The sequence below is a fragment of the Mandrillus leucophaeus genome, unplaced genomic scaffold (assembly GCF_000951045.1).
Source record: "Mandrillus leucophaeus isolate KB7577 unplaced genomic scaffold, Mleu.le_1.0 Scaffold170, whole genome shotgun sequence".
Taxonomy (NCBI): Eukaryota; Metazoa; Chordata; class Mammalia; order Primates; family Cercopithecidae; genus Mandrillus; species Mandrillus leucophaeus.
Genome location: NW_012101699.1, coordinates 1,351,410 through 1,368,794, shown reverse-complemented (window position 1 = coordinate 1,368,794; position 17,385 = coordinate 1,351,410). Strand labels below are relative to the sequence as shown.

At 42.5% G+C, this 17,385-nt stretch overlaps 1 protein-coding gene across 2 annotated transcripts in view; it reads left to right on the top strand.

Annotated features, from left to right (window-relative positions):
- The window catches only part of CANX (calnexin), a 32,501-nt gene extending 17,113 nt beyond the window's left edge, over positions 1-15,388 (top strand). For both annotated transcript variants that reach the window (XM_011976864.1, XM_011976865.1), the window contains exons 8-15: positions 1,284-1,473; positions 4,709-4,822; positions 5,445-5,601; positions 7,822-8,037; positions 8,684-8,803; positions 9,692-9,818; positions 11,139-11,218; positions 13,065-15,388. In XM_011976864.1, the coding sequence (XP_011832254.1) occupies positions 1,284-1,473; positions 4,709-4,822; positions 5,445-5,601; positions 7,822-8,037; positions 8,684-8,803; positions 9,692-9,818; positions 11,139-11,218; positions 13,065-13,118 (1,058 nt within the window). In that variant the 3' untranslated portion in view covers positions 13,119-15,388. The remainder of the gene's footprint in view (positions 1-1,283; positions 1,474-4,708; positions 4,823-5,444; positions 5,602-7,821; positions 8,038-8,683; positions 8,804-9,691; positions 9,819-11,138; positions 11,219-13,064) is intronic.
- Positions 15,389-17,385: the final 1,997 nt, after the last annotated feature.

Here is a 17,385-nt window from a genome sequence, read left to right as displayed (position 1 = left end):
TTTTTTTTTTTTTTTGAGACAGAAACACTGCAATCTCCACCTCCCAGGTTCAAGCGATACTCGTGCCTTAGCCTCCCAAGTAGTTGGGTTTACAGGTGTGCACCAACGTGCCCACCTAGTTTTTTATTTTCAGTGGAGACAGGGTTTCACTATGTTGGCCAGGCTGGTCTTGAACTCATGGCCTCAAGTGATCCACCTGCCTTAGCCTCCCAAAGTGCTGGGATTACAGGCATGAGCCACCACACCCAGCCCTGACTTTCTTAACAACAAAAGAGTGTGAAGTTCTTCCTCACAAAAATATTCGTTTTCATTATCACTGATGCAGCAGCATAGGATTTCTTGTCAGGATGTGCTATAACTCAATCACCCACGTGTTAGATATCTAGGTGTGGAATCTGGCCTTTAATATACGTCACACTTAAGATGCTTTTATGGGGCGCATGTGGCTGGGCATGGTGGCTCACCCCTATAATCTTAACAGTTTGGGAGGCTGAGGTTAGGCGGATTGACCAGCCTGGGCAACATGGCAAAACTCCATCTCTACTTAAAATACAAAAAATTAGCTGGGCATGGTGGCATGGGGCCATCTGTAGTTCCAGCTACTCCGGAGGCTGAGGCAGGAGAATCACTTGAACCTGGGAGGCAGGAGTTGCAGTGAGCCAAGATCACACCACTGCACTCCAGCCTGGGAGACAGAGCGAGACTCTTTGTCTCAAAAAAATAAAATTAAATTTAAAAAAAAGCTTTTATGGATTTAAACTTGTTTTTTCATTCTCCATGGGAGTTAAAAAGGAGAACCATGAGTGGACATGCGTTTTAATAAATTAGAGGTTTGTGTAATTTCAGTGACGTGGTAATAATACCAGCTCTATTAGAAATAAAGAAATGGACCTTTTGTACTGGAAAGTAGTTATAAGTCCACTAATTTGTCTGCTCACTGTTATATATGTGTAAGCCCAATAATCGTGTTAGTTTATTAAGGTTTCTTGATTTATTATTATTTTTTTTTTAGTGTCTATAAGTAAAGTCTTTAGTGTTAAAGATTTTAACTATCATTTGCTGTAATTCTTAGAAACCTGAGGAACTAAGCATTCATGTTTTCTGCATAAGGAAATGGGCACTAACTTGCCCAAGACCCCAAGAACCAGGCATTGTTCTTACCCCAAAGCCTTAGGTCATACTTCTGTTCTGCTGCTTCATGTTAGAAGTCATGATCTTTTGTATTATGGTAAAGGGAGCTTGGGAAATTAAGTACTTTTAATTCCATTTAATGTTTTTTTCAGTCTTGAATCCAGACAATAGTTTTGAAATACTAGTTGACCAATCTGTGGTGAACAGTGGAAATCTGCTCAATGACATGACTCCTCCTGTAAATCCTTCACGTGAAATTGAGGACCCAGAAGACCGGAAGCCCGAGGATTGGGATGAAAGACCAAAAATCCCAGATCCAGAAGCTGTCAAGCCAGATGACTGGTGAGTCTTGGGGACCTGTCTTCAAGTGTAAGGAAGCATTTCACATACTCCGTGTGGCTGGAACAGCCAAATGTTGGTTGAGTGAGCTCTGATAATTTCAGTAATCCATGATGCAGTCCAATCTGTAGGGAAACTATTAGAGTAGCTGGAAAGGGGTGAGAGTCAAGGAGTTGGTGAATACGGGAAGGGGTGTTTCTGATTGAAGAATGTCATATGCAGAGGTAGAGGAGCAGCAATAAGCTTGACATGCAAGGGAGAAATTACTTGGCCTTTTATGTAGGGTGCACATTGAAGAGTGAGGAGAAATGAAGGTAGCTGGGGCTGGATTCTTGTATATGGCTATCTTTGAGCTTCCAGCTTCCATACAGTGACTCCAGAAATGTCAGAAACTGAAGAAATTCTTACCCTTTGTAAAAGTATCTTCCTATGCCTAGCAATTAAATTCTAGATGATCTTTTTCCTCCTTGAAAGGTAAGATACATATAACTGAACTTTTATACTGCACTAGTATAAATGCCAAGTTTATTTGTATATTTGGTGCATATGAGATTTGGACTTAGCCTTGTTCAGTATTATATACCTTAACTAGGTTTATCACCTAAGAAGACCCCTGTACCCATTAAGCAGTCACTCCCTGTTTCCTCCCCGCAGCTCCCGGCAACCACTAACCTACTTTCTGCCTCTCTGCAGTTGTCCACTTTGTACATTTCATATAAATGGAATCATACAGTATGTGGCTTTCTCTGTCCAGTTGCTTTCATTTAGCACAGTGTTTTCCAGGTGTATCTGTGTTGAAGCATGTATCAGTACTGCATTCCTTTTTATGATTGAATAAATTCTACTGGTTTGATAATGCCACATTTTATTTATCCTGCCTTGGTGGACATTTAGGTTGTTTGCTCCTTTTTGTCTGTGATTATGAATGATGCTGCTATGAATGTTCATGTACTGGTTTTTATATAAATATGTTTTTTTTTTTTTTTTTTTTTTTTTTTTTTGAGACGGAGTCTCGCTCTGTCGCCCAGGCTGGAGTGCAGTGGCCGGATCTCAGCTCACTGCAAGCTCCGCCTCCCGGGTTTACACCATTCTCCTGCCTCAGCCTCCCAAGTAGCTGGGACTACAGGCGCCCGCCACCTCGCCCGACTACTTTTTTGTATTTTTTTTAGTAGAGACGGGGTTTCACCGTGTTAGCCAGGATGGTCTTGATCTCCTGACCTCGTGATCTGCCCGTCTTGGCCTCCCAAAGTGCTGGGATTACAGGCTTGAGTCACCGCGCCTGGCCCTTTTTTTTTTTTTTTTGAGATGGAGTCTGGCTCTGTTGCCCAGGCTGGAGTACAGTGGCGTGATCATGGCTCACTGCAACCTCTGTCTCCCAAGTTCAAGTGATTCTCCCGCCTCAGCTTCCCAAATGGCTGGGATCACAAGTGCGTGCCACCACGCCCAGCTAATTTTTGTATTTTTAGTAGAGACGGGGTTTTACCATGTTGGCCAGGCTGGTCTCGAACTCCAGACCTCAGGTGATCCTCCCGCCTCAGCCTCCCAAAGTGCTGGGTTACAGGCGTGAGCCACCACGCCTGACCTCTTTTCTTTAGACATGGTCTCTTTGTGTTGCCCAGGTGGGAGTGCAGTGGTAAGGTCACGGCTCACTGCAACCTCCACCTCATCGGGTCAAGCGATCGTCTCCCGCCTTAGCTTCCCAAGTAGCTGGGACTGTCGGTATGCACACCTGGCTAATTTTTGTGGGTTTTTTGTTTGTTTGTTGAGACAGAGTCTCGTTTTGTCGCCCAAACAGGCTGTAGTGGAGTGGCACGATCTCGGCTCACTGCAACCTCTGCCTCCCGGGTTCAAACGATTCTCGTGCCTCAGCCTCCCAAGTAGCTGGGACTAAAAGCATGCACCACTGTGCTCATGCCTCAGCCTCCAAGTAACTGGGACGACAAGCGGGCACCACTACAAAAAATACTTGTATTTTTAGTAAAGATGGGATTTCACCATGTTGGCCAGACTGGTCTCAAAATTCTGATTTCAAGTGATCTACCAGCCTCGGCCTCCCAGAGGGCTGGGATTACAGGCATGTGCCACTGTGCCTGGCTATGTATGTTTTTTCTTTTTTGTTTTGAGACGGAGTTTCGCTCTTGTTGCCCAGGCTGGAGTGCAATGGTGCGATCTCAGCTCACCGCAACCTCTGCCTCCCAGTTTCCAGTGATTCTCCTGCCTCAGCCTCCTGAGTAGCTGGGATTACAGGCATGTGCCACCACACCTGGCTAGTTTTGTATTTTTAGTAGAGATGGGGTTTCTCCATGTTGGTCAGGCTGGTCTCAAACTCTGGACCTCAGGTGATCTGCCCACCTTGGCCTCCCAAAGTGCTGGGATTACAGGCATGAGCCACTGCACCTGACCTAATTTTTGTGTTTTTTAGTAAAGACGGGTTTCATCATATTGTTCAGGCTGGTCTCGAACTCCTGTCCTCAGGTGATCCGCCTGCCTTGGCCTCCCAAAGTGCTGGGATTACGGGTGTGAGCCACCACACCTGGCCTTGTGTATTTTTTTACTAGAGACTGTGTTTCACCTTGTTGCCCAGGTTGGTGTGGCCTCAAGTGGTCCTCCTGCCTTGGCCTCCCAAAGTGCTGAGATTACAGGCATGAGCTACTCTGCCTTGCTATAGATGTATATTTTCATTTCTCTTGGGTAGATGTACCTAAAAGTGGAATTGCTGGGTCATGTGGTAACTATTTAACTTTTTGAGAAACTGCCAAACTGTTTTCCAAGTCAGCGGTACCATTTTACTTTCCCACTAGCAGTGTATGAGGGTTTCAGTTTCTCTACATTCTCTCCAACATTTGTTTTCATGAGTCTTTTTTATTATAGCCATCTTGGTACTAAGTGGTATCGTGGTTTTGATTTGCATTTCCCTGATGGCTAATGATGTTAAGCATCTTTTCATATGCTTATTATATGTTTGTATTGTATATATATACATTCGTATGTCTTTTTTGGAGAAATGTCTATTAAAATCATTTGCCCATTTTTAAATTGGGTTGTCTTCATATTATTGAGTTGTAAAGAGTTATTTTACTAGACCCTTAGCAGACATATGATTTACAAGAATTTTCTAAGAAGAATTATTTAAAATTTTGCGATTAAAACCAAAATATTTTTAGAATACTCTGTTCTGATCCACAAAGTGGTACTGTACTGTGACCAGCATTGGCATAATTTTTCTTTTATGTTTAAGGGATGAAGATGCCCCTGCTAAGATTCCAGATGAAGAGGCCACAAAACCTGAAGGCTGGTTAGATGATGAGCCCGAGTATGTACCTGATCCAGATGCAGAGAAACCTGAGGATTGGTAAGAACTTCAGTTAACTTTTTTAATTACGTAGGTTGTTTTGTTTGTTTTTTTGAGATGGAGTCTCACTCTATCTCCCAGGCTGGAGTTCAGTGGCAGTTTCAGCTCATTGCAACCTTCATCTCCTGGGTTCAAGCGATTCTCCTGTATCAGCCTTGCGAGTAGCTGGGATTACAGGTGTGTGTCACCACACCTGGCAAATTTCTGTATTTTTTGTATTTTTAGTAGAGGCGGGCTTTAACCATGTTGGCCAGGCTGATCTTAAAAAGTCCTGACCTCAAGTGGTCTGCCTGCCTTGGCCTCCCAAAGTGCTGGGATTACAGGCGTGAGCCACCACACCCAGCATAAGTTACCTGTTTTTATGGAAGTCAAACTTAATACTTAAATATAGCCAAGTTCCCCAATTTCAGGGTAGAATTTGACAATTTTAATTATATTTTCTTCTTTTTTAAAAAATATATTTTTCCTGAAAAACTGTTATTACTGGAAAAACAGAAGCAGGAGAAGCTGGTCTGATACTGTGAAAACATTTCAGCAGGATCTTGGCAGCCCTGGGCCAGCCAGCTGTTCATAGTCCTGCATCACAGAACCTGTTTATAATTTGTTATTTGTACGTCCATAGGGATGAAGACATGGATGGAGAATGGGAGGCTCCTCAGATTGCCAACCCTAAATGCGAGTCAGCCCCTGGATGTGGTGTCTGGCAGCGACCTATGATTGACAACCCCAATTATAAAGGCAAATGGAAGCCTCCTATGATTGACAATCCCAGTTACCAGGTTTGTGCCTCTTGATGGTTGAGTTGCTTTCATTGATCTGTTTGTATTCAGATAGAAGTTTTATCTAGAGTCAGGCTGCCAGGTTGGTCATTATGGTTGTTCATTATATTCAAGCTATTGAATTAAAAGCAGAAGGTAGACATCCTAAGTTGAAAGAGAGCTTATTGGGTGAGGTGTTGCAAAGATAAACCTAGAAACTGGAGTGAATAACTTTATGTAACTTTTTTTTTTTCTTTTTTTTTGAGACGGAATTTCGCTCTTCTACCCAGGCTGGAGGGCAGTGGCATGATCTCGGCTCACTGTAACCTCTGCTTTCCAGTTTCAAGCAGTTCTCTTGCCTCAGACTCCCTAGTAGCTGAGATTCCAGGTGCCTGCCACCACGCCTGGCTAATTTTTGTATTTTTAGTAGAGACGGGGTTTCACCATGTTGGCCAGGCTGGTCTCAAACTCCTGACCTCGCGATCCCCCACCTCAGCCTCCTAAAATGCTGAGATTACAGGCATGAGCCACCGTACCCGGTCAACTTCCTTTTCTTTGAGACTGAGTCTCACTCTAGCGCCCAGGCTAGAGTGCAATGGTGCAATCTCGGCACACTGCCACCTCCACCTTGGGTTCAAGCGATTCTCCTGCCTCAGCCTCCTGAGTAGCTGGGAGCACAGGCGTGCACCACCTCACCTGGCTAATTTTTTGTATTTTCAGTCGAGACAGGGTTTCGCCATGCTGGCCAGGCTGGTCTTGAACTCCCGACCTCAGGTGATCCACCTGCCTCGGCCCTTCAAAGTCCTGGGATTACAGGCGGGAGCCACCGTGCCCAGCCAAGTATAACTTTCATAATTCCTCTGTAACTATATTTAAAAACAGAAGGAAAAGAAAAATGGAAAACTGTTGATTTGGGTACCCTGCTCTTGGGTGCCAGGGTTGCTTCAGCCATAAGATCCACAGCTGAGTCTGGACGGTCTGTGACGTGGTGGGTAGAGGATTGTGGTATGAGTCGGCATCTTGACTACAAGTCAGCTCACTGCTTGGCCTCAATGCTTGCAACTATAAAGAGATTGAGGCCCAAAGGGGAGATGGTAAGGATACAAGTAGTAAGGTTGTGAAGCTTTGAGCCTCATGCAGAAATGTACACCCTCAGACCTTTGTTCCTTTTATCTTTCTAGCCAAGTAAAATTATTTATAATCTCTACAAAGAGTGGCAATTAAAATTATTTATAATCATTAATTTCTACTTTGTCTATATACATATGCTAATATACGTACATAGATATACAGAAACGGGGAAGCTACTCTGATACTGTGAAAACGTTGCAGCAGGATCTTTGCATAGTTATGTACATGTACATATAGTAATATATGTTTTTCTGTTTGTAAATTTTTTTTTCCTCATAGTCTTTAAAGATGTTATGTGAATGTATTTTTAATTGTGTAGTCAAGCAATAAGATAAAATAAAAATTTTACTTTAAAAAAGTTGCCCTTTAGGCCGGGCGTAGTGGCTCAACGCCTGTAATCCCAGCACTTGAGAGTCTGAGGTGGGTGGATCACCTGAGGTCAGGAGTTCGACACCAGCCTGGCCAACACCATCTCTACTAAAAGCACAAACACTGGCTGGGTATGGTGGCACACACCTGTAGTCCCAGCTGCTCAGTCACGAGGCTGAGGCACAAGGATTACTTGAACACAGGAGGCAGAGGTTGCAGTGAAAAAGAAGTTGCCCTTTAGTTCTCCTGTTGGTGGCCATTTAGGTGGATTGTCACTTTTGCTTTCAGAGTCACTGCTGCTGTAATAATCCTTGTACATATGTGGGTGTATGTTGTAAGTATTTCTCTAGGTAGTTATCTAGAAGTGAATAGCTGGTTGATGATCATGTATGTTTTATTTTAAATCACCACTGAAGAAGTATGTACTGACTTACACTCCCATTCTCATTAGCAGCTGATAAGAGTGGAGGTTGTTGAATGGGCCAAGAACTTGAGGGGCTGGTTTGGACCAAGGTCATGGGTGATAGTAGAAATTGGAAGTAGTTGGAGTCCTGCAATCTTAGAGGCAGAGTGTGTAAAATAATCTGTAGCATTTATTATTTATTTTCCTGTTGCTTATTTCAAGTTTCATGAAGTTGGCATTTCTCTCCATTGTTCATGCAAAATTTCTCTTACAGTAGATTCACCACAAACTTTTGTTGATCATTATCTGAAATCATTTTCTAAAACATTTTTTTCTAGGGAATCTGGAAACCCAGGAAAATACCAAATCCAGATTTCTTTGAAGACCTGGAGCCTTTCAGAATGACTCCCTTTAGTGCTGTTGGTTTGGAGCTGTGGTCCATGACCTCTGACATTTTTTTTGACAACTTTATCATTTGTGCTGATCGAAGAGTAGTCGATGATTGGGCCAATGATGGATGGGGCCTGAAGAAAGCTGCTGATGGGGCTGCTGAGGTTCGTGTTTGCTGCTGGTGCATTTGTATGTTATTGTAAGGAGCTGTTATTTTGTGAAAGTCTGTGTTAAGGTTTATCTTTTTCTTCATTTGGCAATATTGGCATAAAAAGTACAACCATATATATGCCTGTAGAAGACACAACATTGGGTTTGGGGCATGATTTCATTAGTCTAATGTAGTGGCTTTAGAGTCTATTTGTGTTATGTTCAGGGTTTTTTTTTTTTTTAATCTGGGTATATATTTCAAAATTTGTCATTTAGGCTATATTTTAATGCACTCTTATATGTTGAATCTCGGTTTACACTACATACAGAATTTTCAAACAACTGGTCATGTGGCCAACCTAAGAATTGGAGAGCCAGGGATACTGAGATAAGAAATTCACTGGACCCTGAGGTTGGGGAGCCTTTTGCAGGTGATGTAGAAGCCAGCTTTTGCACCTATGAGAGTGAAATCACCTTGATTATAAGGAGAGCAAGAGGATGGAGGCTTTCTCTAATTTCTTTTTTACATTTAATGAACATTTTCGCTGAAAAAGAAGGTCCTGTGTAGTGCCGTGCCATGACTAAGCTGTGGAAGAGCAACGCGGTCTATGTTTGGTGTCAAAAGCCGGAACTTTCAGCCAGTCCTGTCTTGTTTTCCAGCCAGGCGTTGTGGGGCAGATGATCGAGGCAGCTGAAGAGCGCCCGTGGCTGTGGGTGGTCTATATTCTAACTGTAGCCCTGCCCGTGTTCCTGGTTATCCTCTTCTGCTGTTCTGGAAAGGTAGGAAGTTTGGTTTTTTTAGAATCACTTTTAGAGACATCACTCTGGTGATTATTAAAAATAACTAAGAAATGTTGCCTGAGGTTTTCTTTGTAGTGGCTCAGTAATGACTGAGCCGTGTTTGGTGATGACTTCAGAAACCTTACTTACTGTTCCTCAGTGGCCATTTATTCTGCCCAGATGGGAACAGGATTTATAGCCCCTTGGTTGCTTTTATTATTTATCCTAATCTATTACTCTCCATAATGTTCAGCAGCAGCTTTCTAAAAAAAAACAATAAACTTCGATATAAAACTAGTCACTTGGCCAATAATCAGCTTTTCCTGCTGGCATACCTATTTCTATTATTCGAAATTCAGTCTTTGATTCCTCATTATCCATTTTGCCTTCACCTTCCCCACTCTGAAAACAGTATGTTGGGGTACCACAGCCTTATTGTTAGTTTTTCTTGTCTAGCCTTTTTTGCATGTGCTATCATAAAAAAAGGAAGTCTTATTTTGGCCCTCTACTTCTACTAAATGAGGATTATGCTTCATCTGGCATTCATAGCACTTTGTAACTAGATCCCAAGTTCCTTTTCCAGCCTTATCCTCTGACACTATTCTTTGTATCTGTGCCGCAGTCACCTTTTTTGACCCGTATTTTCCTGTCTGGCCCTTTTGTTTTTATTCTACCTTGAAACACACAAGCACATGTGCGCACACGCATGCGCTCACGCGCACACGCATGCGCACACACGCTCTTCAGGGTAGGAATTACATCTTATTCGTTTCTATATATCTATCCCTGTATACAGCCTGGAACAGAACTTTGCCTGTAGGCATTCAGGAATTATATAACATAATACCTGAACATGTAAACAAAATTGTGGTTTGGGGAACATTTCAGAAACAGACCAGTGCTATGGAGTATAAGAAAACTGATGCACCTCAGCCGGATGTGAAGGAAGAGGAAGAAGAGAAGGAAGAGGAAAAGGACAAGGGAGATGAGGAGGAGGAAGGAGAAGAGAAACTTGGTAAGAAATAGAGTCCAGAAAATCTGCTTTAAGCCAAGACCCTACGATGTCGTTAAACCTTTACAGTCAAGTTAAAGATTGCTTTTAGCCAGGCATGGTGGCTCAAGCCTGTAATCCTAGCACTTTAGGAGGTTGCAGCAGGAAAATCGCTTGAGCCCAGGAGTTTAAGGCTGTAGTCAGCCAGGATAGTGCCACTGCACTCCAGCTGAGCAACAGAGTGAGGTCCTGTCTCTCTCTCTCTCTCTCTTTTATGTTTATTTTGTATGTATGTATGTATGTATTTATTTATTTATTTTGAGATGAAGTCTTGCTCTGTTGCCCAGGCTGGAGTGCAGTGGTGCAATCTCGGCTCACTGCATGCTCCGCCTCCTGGGTTGACACCATTCTCCTGCCTCAGCCTCCCGAGTAGCTGGGACTACAGGCGCCCGCCACTATGCCTGGCTAACTTTTTTGTATTTTTAGTAAAGACAGGGTTTCGCCGCATTATCCAGGATGGTCTCGATCTCCTGACCTCATGATCCACCCACCTCGGCCTCCCAAAGTGCTAGGATTACAGACGTGAGCCACTGCGCCCAGCCTCTGTTTTTATTTTTTAAGACATGGTCCCACTCTGTCACTCAGGTTGGAATGCAATGGCACAACCACAGTTCACCACAGCCTCGAACTTATAGGCTCAAGTGATCCTCCTACCTCAGCCTCCCCCGTCCCCAAGTAGCTGGGACCACATGCCCAGCTGATTTATTATTTATTTTTTTATTTGATATGGTCTGGCCCTGTTGCCTAGGCTGGAGTGCAGTGGTGTGATCTTGGTTCACTGCAGCCTTTGCCTCCCAGATTCAAGCGATTCTCCCACCTGGGCCTCCCAAAGTGTTGGGATTACAGGCGTGAGCCACCACACCCAGCAAGATCCTGTCTCTTAAAAAAAAAAATTGTTGACCAGGGACGGTGGTTCACGAAACGTGTAATTCCAGCACTTTGGGAGGCTGAGGCGAGTGGATCACGAGGTCAGGAGATCGAAACCATCCTGGCTAACACGGTAAAACCCCGTCTCTTCTAAAAATACAAAAATTTAGCCGGGCATGGTGGTGTGTGCCTGTAGCCCCAGCTCCTTGGGAGGCTGAGGCAGGAGAACCGCTTGAACCTGGAGGCAGAGGTTGCAGTGAGCTGAGATCGCGCCACTGCACTCCAGCCTGGGTTGACAGAGCGAGACTCCATCTCAAGAAAAAAAAAAGTGTTGTAGATCTAGAGATTTGTTCTAATGCTAATGTGTAATCACCAAAAATAGTCAGGTTTTGCTCAGTTGTTTAACTTTTGTCTTAGAAGAGAAACAGAAAAGTGATGCTGAAGAAGATGGTGGCACTGTCAGTCAAGAGGAGGAAGACAGAAAACCTAAAGCAGAGGTAAAGGAAAGGGGCCACACATTCTGTTTTTCCAAGTTTAAGGTACATTTATTTAAAGGGAATATTTTAATAGGGTAGTTTACAGTGGCTTATGGCAGTAAAAATTCTGTTAAAACCAATTTTGTTGAAGTGGAATTCTTTGTGATACCGGTCAGTGTTTTGTTTGATAATCTTAAGCTACATCTGCCTCTCCAAAGTATCTTTTTAGCTGAAAATGATTTTCTGGAATAAGCAGAAGGTTGTAGGGGGATAATAAAATGCTTGCTAAGAAGGAAACTTCGGGTCATTAACAGTCTATTTGCCTCTCCTCACAGTGCCCTGAAAAGTATTTCTTATACAAATCACTGTATTCTAAACTTTTTGTCCCCGTTATCCATAGATTGGTTCATTCATTCATTTACCTGATATGTGTTGAGTGCCCATTTTGTTGCAGGCATTGTCAGTGAATAAGACAGACAAAGATACCCTGCCTTTAGGGAGCTGATATTCTACTTGGGGGAAACAGGCAGTGAGCAGTAAACATTGTAAGGAAGTAAACAACACAGCATATTACGAAGTGAGAAACTATGAAAAATTAAAACAGGAAAAAGTATTAAAAGTGCTAGAGGTAGGGCGGGTCACCATGTTAAAAACCTTACTCGAAAGATGACACTGGACCAAAGACTTGAAAGAGATAGAGAACTTTTCCATGGGGATGTAAGTGGGAGGAGCATTCCAGGCAGAGAGAACAGCCAGTATTGAGAGCCTAAAGTGGTCTACAAAGCCAGTATGGTGAGTGGACAGACACAGTGGAGAAGGGTGGAGAAGGCTCCGGGTTAGACAGGCTGTTGTGTGGACTTGGCTTTCCCTCCTAGTGAAGCAGGCAACCATCACAGGCTACTGGACACAGTTGTCACAGGATGGTGACTGTCTGCTGTGTTTCCTATATACCAGTGAGAATCAGGGAGACCAGTTAGGAGGTTCCTGTTATCATCTAGGAAAGATATGGTGGCCCCACAAAGGGTGACAGGAGAGGAACAGAGGGTATGAGAACTAGTTGGGGTTCTGGATCTTGGTTTTGTGGTGGATTGGATAGATATATAGAGTATGAGAGAAAGGGAACAGTCATTGTACCATTGCCCACTAAAGTCCTTCCCCCAGCACCTCTGTGTCTCAGTCTGGTCTCTCCTGGAAAGCTCTCCTCAGGTTTCACTTCCAGCTACAACTCTGCCTTCCTATTAATAAAGGTCATTGCTATCTGTATCTTTTGTATATTTTCAATGGATATGTTCTGTCTTAACTAGAATGCAGTTCTTAAAAGTAGAGACCATGTTTCCCCCAAACTCCCTCACATGTTAAAAAGTTGCTGGCGCATTTAAAAAAAAAAAGGAATATTTTCATAGGGTAATTTACAATCTTAGCAACTTGTGATAGAGTACAAAGAGCAGCAGCCTTGGAGTCAGTCTACTTGGATAGTCTTCCATCTTCATGAATCCTTGGTTTCTTACCCTCAGACTGGGGCGAGTGTGCCATAGGCCAGTAGATTGTTTGGGATTAAGCAAGATTAAGAAATCACTTAAGCAAGATGAAGAAACCACAGTGTCTGATCCCTTTTTAAGAATATGTTTATGGGTTCGATTGAGAAAAGTGTATGCTTATAGAAAACAATGAAGACTAAACTGAAGTAGGAATAATTCCACCACCTCTGAGACAACCATTCTTCTTGGTGCATTTTCTTCTAATCACTTTTCTCATTTTTTCCTCAAATAAGTTACCCTCAGCCTGGCTGATCTTGAAAATATGGTGAACTTTTATTATGTTTTAAATGTGCTAATTATAGTGAATTTCTTTTCTTTTCAATCAATAGGAGGATGAAATTTTGAACAGATCACCAAGAAACAGAAAGCCACGAAGAGAGTGAAACAATCTTAAGAGCTTGATCTGTGATTTCCTCTCCCTACCCCCTGCAAGAGTGGTCCTAGGAGAGGACCTGGCACACCTTAGATTGAAATTCAGAAAACTTCAAGACATCACCATCAGCAGGCTCCAGTTGAACACTAGTCTGTGTAACTTTAAACATCTAGCAGTAAATACTTGCAGTTGTGATATAAAGGACCCTGTTTCTGTAGAAAAGAAAACATTTAACATAATGGTTGTGAAATGTAACATGAAACAAACTAACTTCTTTTTTTTTTTTTTTAACATCTTTGTTTTTTAAAATAGAATGATAGAACTTTGCCAGTCTTTAAGATCTTGGCTTAATTTAATGTATTAATCTGTTTGTGCAAACATAATACCACCATTTAAAAATGTTAGGGAGATGAGTTGCAGTTTTTATAATAGATTTTTTTTAAAGTTTGGTATTGTAAAACATTCACATCTCTGTCCCTCAAAATTGATAATCACGTTTAAAGTGCAGTCATTTGTGGTTATAATCTTGTTTTGTTTGCTTCCATTACTCAGTTCCTCCTAAGGAAATTGAGGAGAGGGACTGAATAGAGGCCCAAATTTATATAAAAGTTGTGTTTAAGTTGTATTAAAAATAGATATATAAGAAAAAAAATCTTTCACTTGATGTTGGTTAGACCAGAAAGCGCGTGTGTTCTGTAGCTCAGTTCCCAGACAGCTTTGCAGGTAGTGGAGGAGGTGGCTTCATGTGGCACTTGGGCATTCATACTCCACTTGGGAGGGTCAGGCTGTGGCCTTCTGGAGCAGGTGGCTTGTTAAGGAACGCTAGCAGGGCATGGCACGTGAGCTCCGGAGTAGATGTCTTCATCACTTCTTCCACTGTGTTGACACTGTTTTCCTTACCTATTTCCTCAAATCCCCAGCTTTCTCCTCTGCTATGCATTTTCTTCACAGTGCAGCTTGCAGTCCCTTGCTGAAAATGATTATAAGCCCTGCATAATGTTAAGCTTTATTGTGATTACATGTATGTTTCTTCTTTCTTTTAAGCAGACCCATACCTTTCCAGGGTCAAAGTACAGAATAGAATACAATCTTTGATTTTTATCCATTTCTTTTACTCTGTGTAAAGACTTTAGAAGTCTAATTCACAGGCGAGCCAATACAGAATTGACTGCAGTTGAACAGACTAGAAGTATTTGTGGGAGGAGTGACATGAAGCATGAGTTATCTGATTTTTTTTTGTAGCTGCTAAATATTTTAAGCCTTCATTTGCAATTCATGTAACAGTTGTGTCATAAATTACACAATAAAGCAGTCCTGTTCAAATTTTTTTTTCAATGTGGCTTGTAGAATTTTTTAAAAAGTGATCTTAGGTTTTTTCATGCGGAATGCAGATGGGTGCTATCAGAGCCTCTCCCACACCACTATAGTGTAATAATGTTATTATTACTCTACACTGAAACGTATTCAGAGTTAGATGTTATTTTAGCTTTAGTTGTTCTTTAGAGGCTTTCAAATGTACCGATGATACTGTTACTTGCACTGATTATATAAACACTCCACAGTGTTTATATTGGGAAGATATTGGGAAGGAAATATATTTGTAAAAGATGAAGGCTGTATGTATTTTTTTTTTCTTTTTAAACTGGTTCACTTAAATTCTTTAGAGGATGGGATGTATTTTTCTTGCTGAATGTTCAGTGCTTTTTCCTTTTCATTTGTTGTTCTGTGGTCACACTATGACCTTAGCTACATAGCAGACTTTGCAGATGTATTGATTACAAATAAACAGTTGTTACTTAGCAAGACCTGAAAATATGTCTGCAGGTTTCTCCTTGAAGCAAATGTGTGGGATCATTGCATTTCCAGAAATCTGCCTCCTTCACCCTCCGTTGACAGTATATGTCATGCCTCACTTTCTTCTAGCTGAGCTTTAAATCATTAGAGCTTAAATTGTCGGATCGTTCATTGCCTTTCCAGGGTTATTTAGTAAAGTTTGTTCAAAACAAAAATGCCTTTTCTGGATTCTTTTTTCAGTTTTTCTTTGAAGGTCCAGCTTCCTGATTAAATGTCTGACATATTAATGAATGACCAGCAGCAGCTTTCAGCTCTTAAAAAGACACTTATATTATGATTTTACATGCTGGTTACCTGTTCCATTGTTGTCAAATGCCCACTCTCCATCAGATGTGTTCCTCTATTTTCTTGTCCACAAAGTACTCCTCACTTTTCAATTTGTCACGTTACTAAATGGTGTTACATTAAAGCCCTGTGTTAAGTGTCTGCTTTTGACTGAATTTCTTGATCGTAACCTTCAATGTGTATGTGTTACTATGTTCAAGTGGGTTGATCTTCCTTTAATTGGCCACTATGTGAAAGTTCACTAATATGCAGAAACTATTATGGACAGTGAAATAATGATTTTGTCTCACCACATGAGTTTGATGCAGTCTTTTATGTTTAGCCCTTTCCTCTTCCTGCCCACATGATTGCAGTGCAGTAGTTTCTGTTGTATAATAGTGTAGACAGCAGCTCAGAAAAGGAGGGAATGCTACTGGTAATTTGTAGATAATATTCTTTAAGACTTAGGGGAACCATTGAACTTTGAAATGTTTATTAGAAAATTCTTTGTTCAGAATCAGACTCCATATTTTACGTATACTTAAATACTTCAGGGATATTGTTGAAAGTTAGCCCAGTTTTTTTATGTGCTATTAAATTTTTAGGTTACATACTGAAGAAAAGTATGTACACAGAATGTAGTGCTCCTAGTTACTATTTTTTTCTATTAATGAAATAGTTTAGTTCTGGTGTAAAAGTTCTATGTTTGAATGCTAAAGAAAAAAAAAAGCTGGACTGCATTATGGCACTTTTGCCTTGGTGGCCCACCTTCTCCATTTGAAACATTAGTATTTGTATTTTTCTGCTGCGTTTGTATGAAGACATACTTGACTGTTCTCTTGATTTTAAAATAAAACCTCATGGGCTAAAAAGCTAGAGTAACAAATGTTTGAGCTACTGATGGTGTATCTCAGTGTGCAGCCTCCTGCCACCTCCTGCTTAACCTTTTAGCAATTAGAGTGCCAATATCTAGAGTTCCTGATATCCCTTGGCATCACACTACCTAGTTTTAGTACTAACACTGTTTCATTGCTCCAGTCCCTCTATTCCCCTTTGCCTATTAGTTTTAATTATGGGGCATAATTTGTCTTGGTTTGGTTTTGTTGAGTAACTCAGTTTTATCTAAAGGACCGTATTTGGCCGGGCGCGGTGGCTCATACCTGTAATCGCAGGACTTTGGGAGGGCGAGGTAGGCAGATCACCTGAGGTTGGGAGTTGGAGACCAGCCTGACCAACATGGAGAAACCCCGTCTCTACTGAAAATACAAAAATTGCCGGGCGTGGTGGCTCATGCCTGTAATCCCAGCTACTCGGGAGGCTGAGGCAGGATAATCCCTTGAACCGGAAGGCGGAGGTTGCAGTGAAACGTCATCCTTTGCATTTCCAGTTCCCTCTAATGGAGCTGGACTCTTGCATGCTTTTGCTCACATCTTCTGGACTTTTAAAAAAAGTAGTGAGTAATACTGCACTTTTGAAACTTGCTCGGGCTTTTATAAATAGGTGGAAACTGACTACCAGTGGTTCGGGTTGGTGCAAGAGGAAACTACCAGCTCACTAGACGATTCTGACCAATTATGGGGCTGGATACAAGGAATAAGGTCAAAGTAAAACGGCTGAAGTTAAAATAGCATGGTTACTTAGAGTTCATCAAAGTCGAAATTTGAAAGATAAAAAGAAAGCTCTCTGTACCGCCAGGTGGGCGACGGGGACCGGCCAGCTGCGCCGCACCCGCCTGCCAGATTCCCGTTTCCTCGGGGGAGCCGGAAGGACCTGCCTTCAGCGGGCGACGTGCAGGAAACCAATAGCCGCCTCTTGGACGGACTCCTGTCAGTCACGCTTAGCTCCGCCCCCAGGACTAAGGCCCGCCCAGGGGCTTCCCTCCGCCCTTCGCTTAAGAGTTCCTTTTAAATACCGCTCTGGAGCCCGAGCGCGCCTCTTGCGTGCTCGTCCCCACGCCCTCGGGCGGCCGGTCCTTCCTTCTCTGATTGGCCGGGGCCCCTGCTCATCAGCCGTGACGCACTAGGTCTCTTACCGAGGCCCCGCCTTCTTCCGAGAGGCCCGAAAACAATTTTAAGATGGCGGCCGCGGAGGTAGCGCGGAAAACAATGGGGCCGGGGCGGTGGGGACAGGCCGAGGCTTGAGGTGGGCAGCAAGCGCCG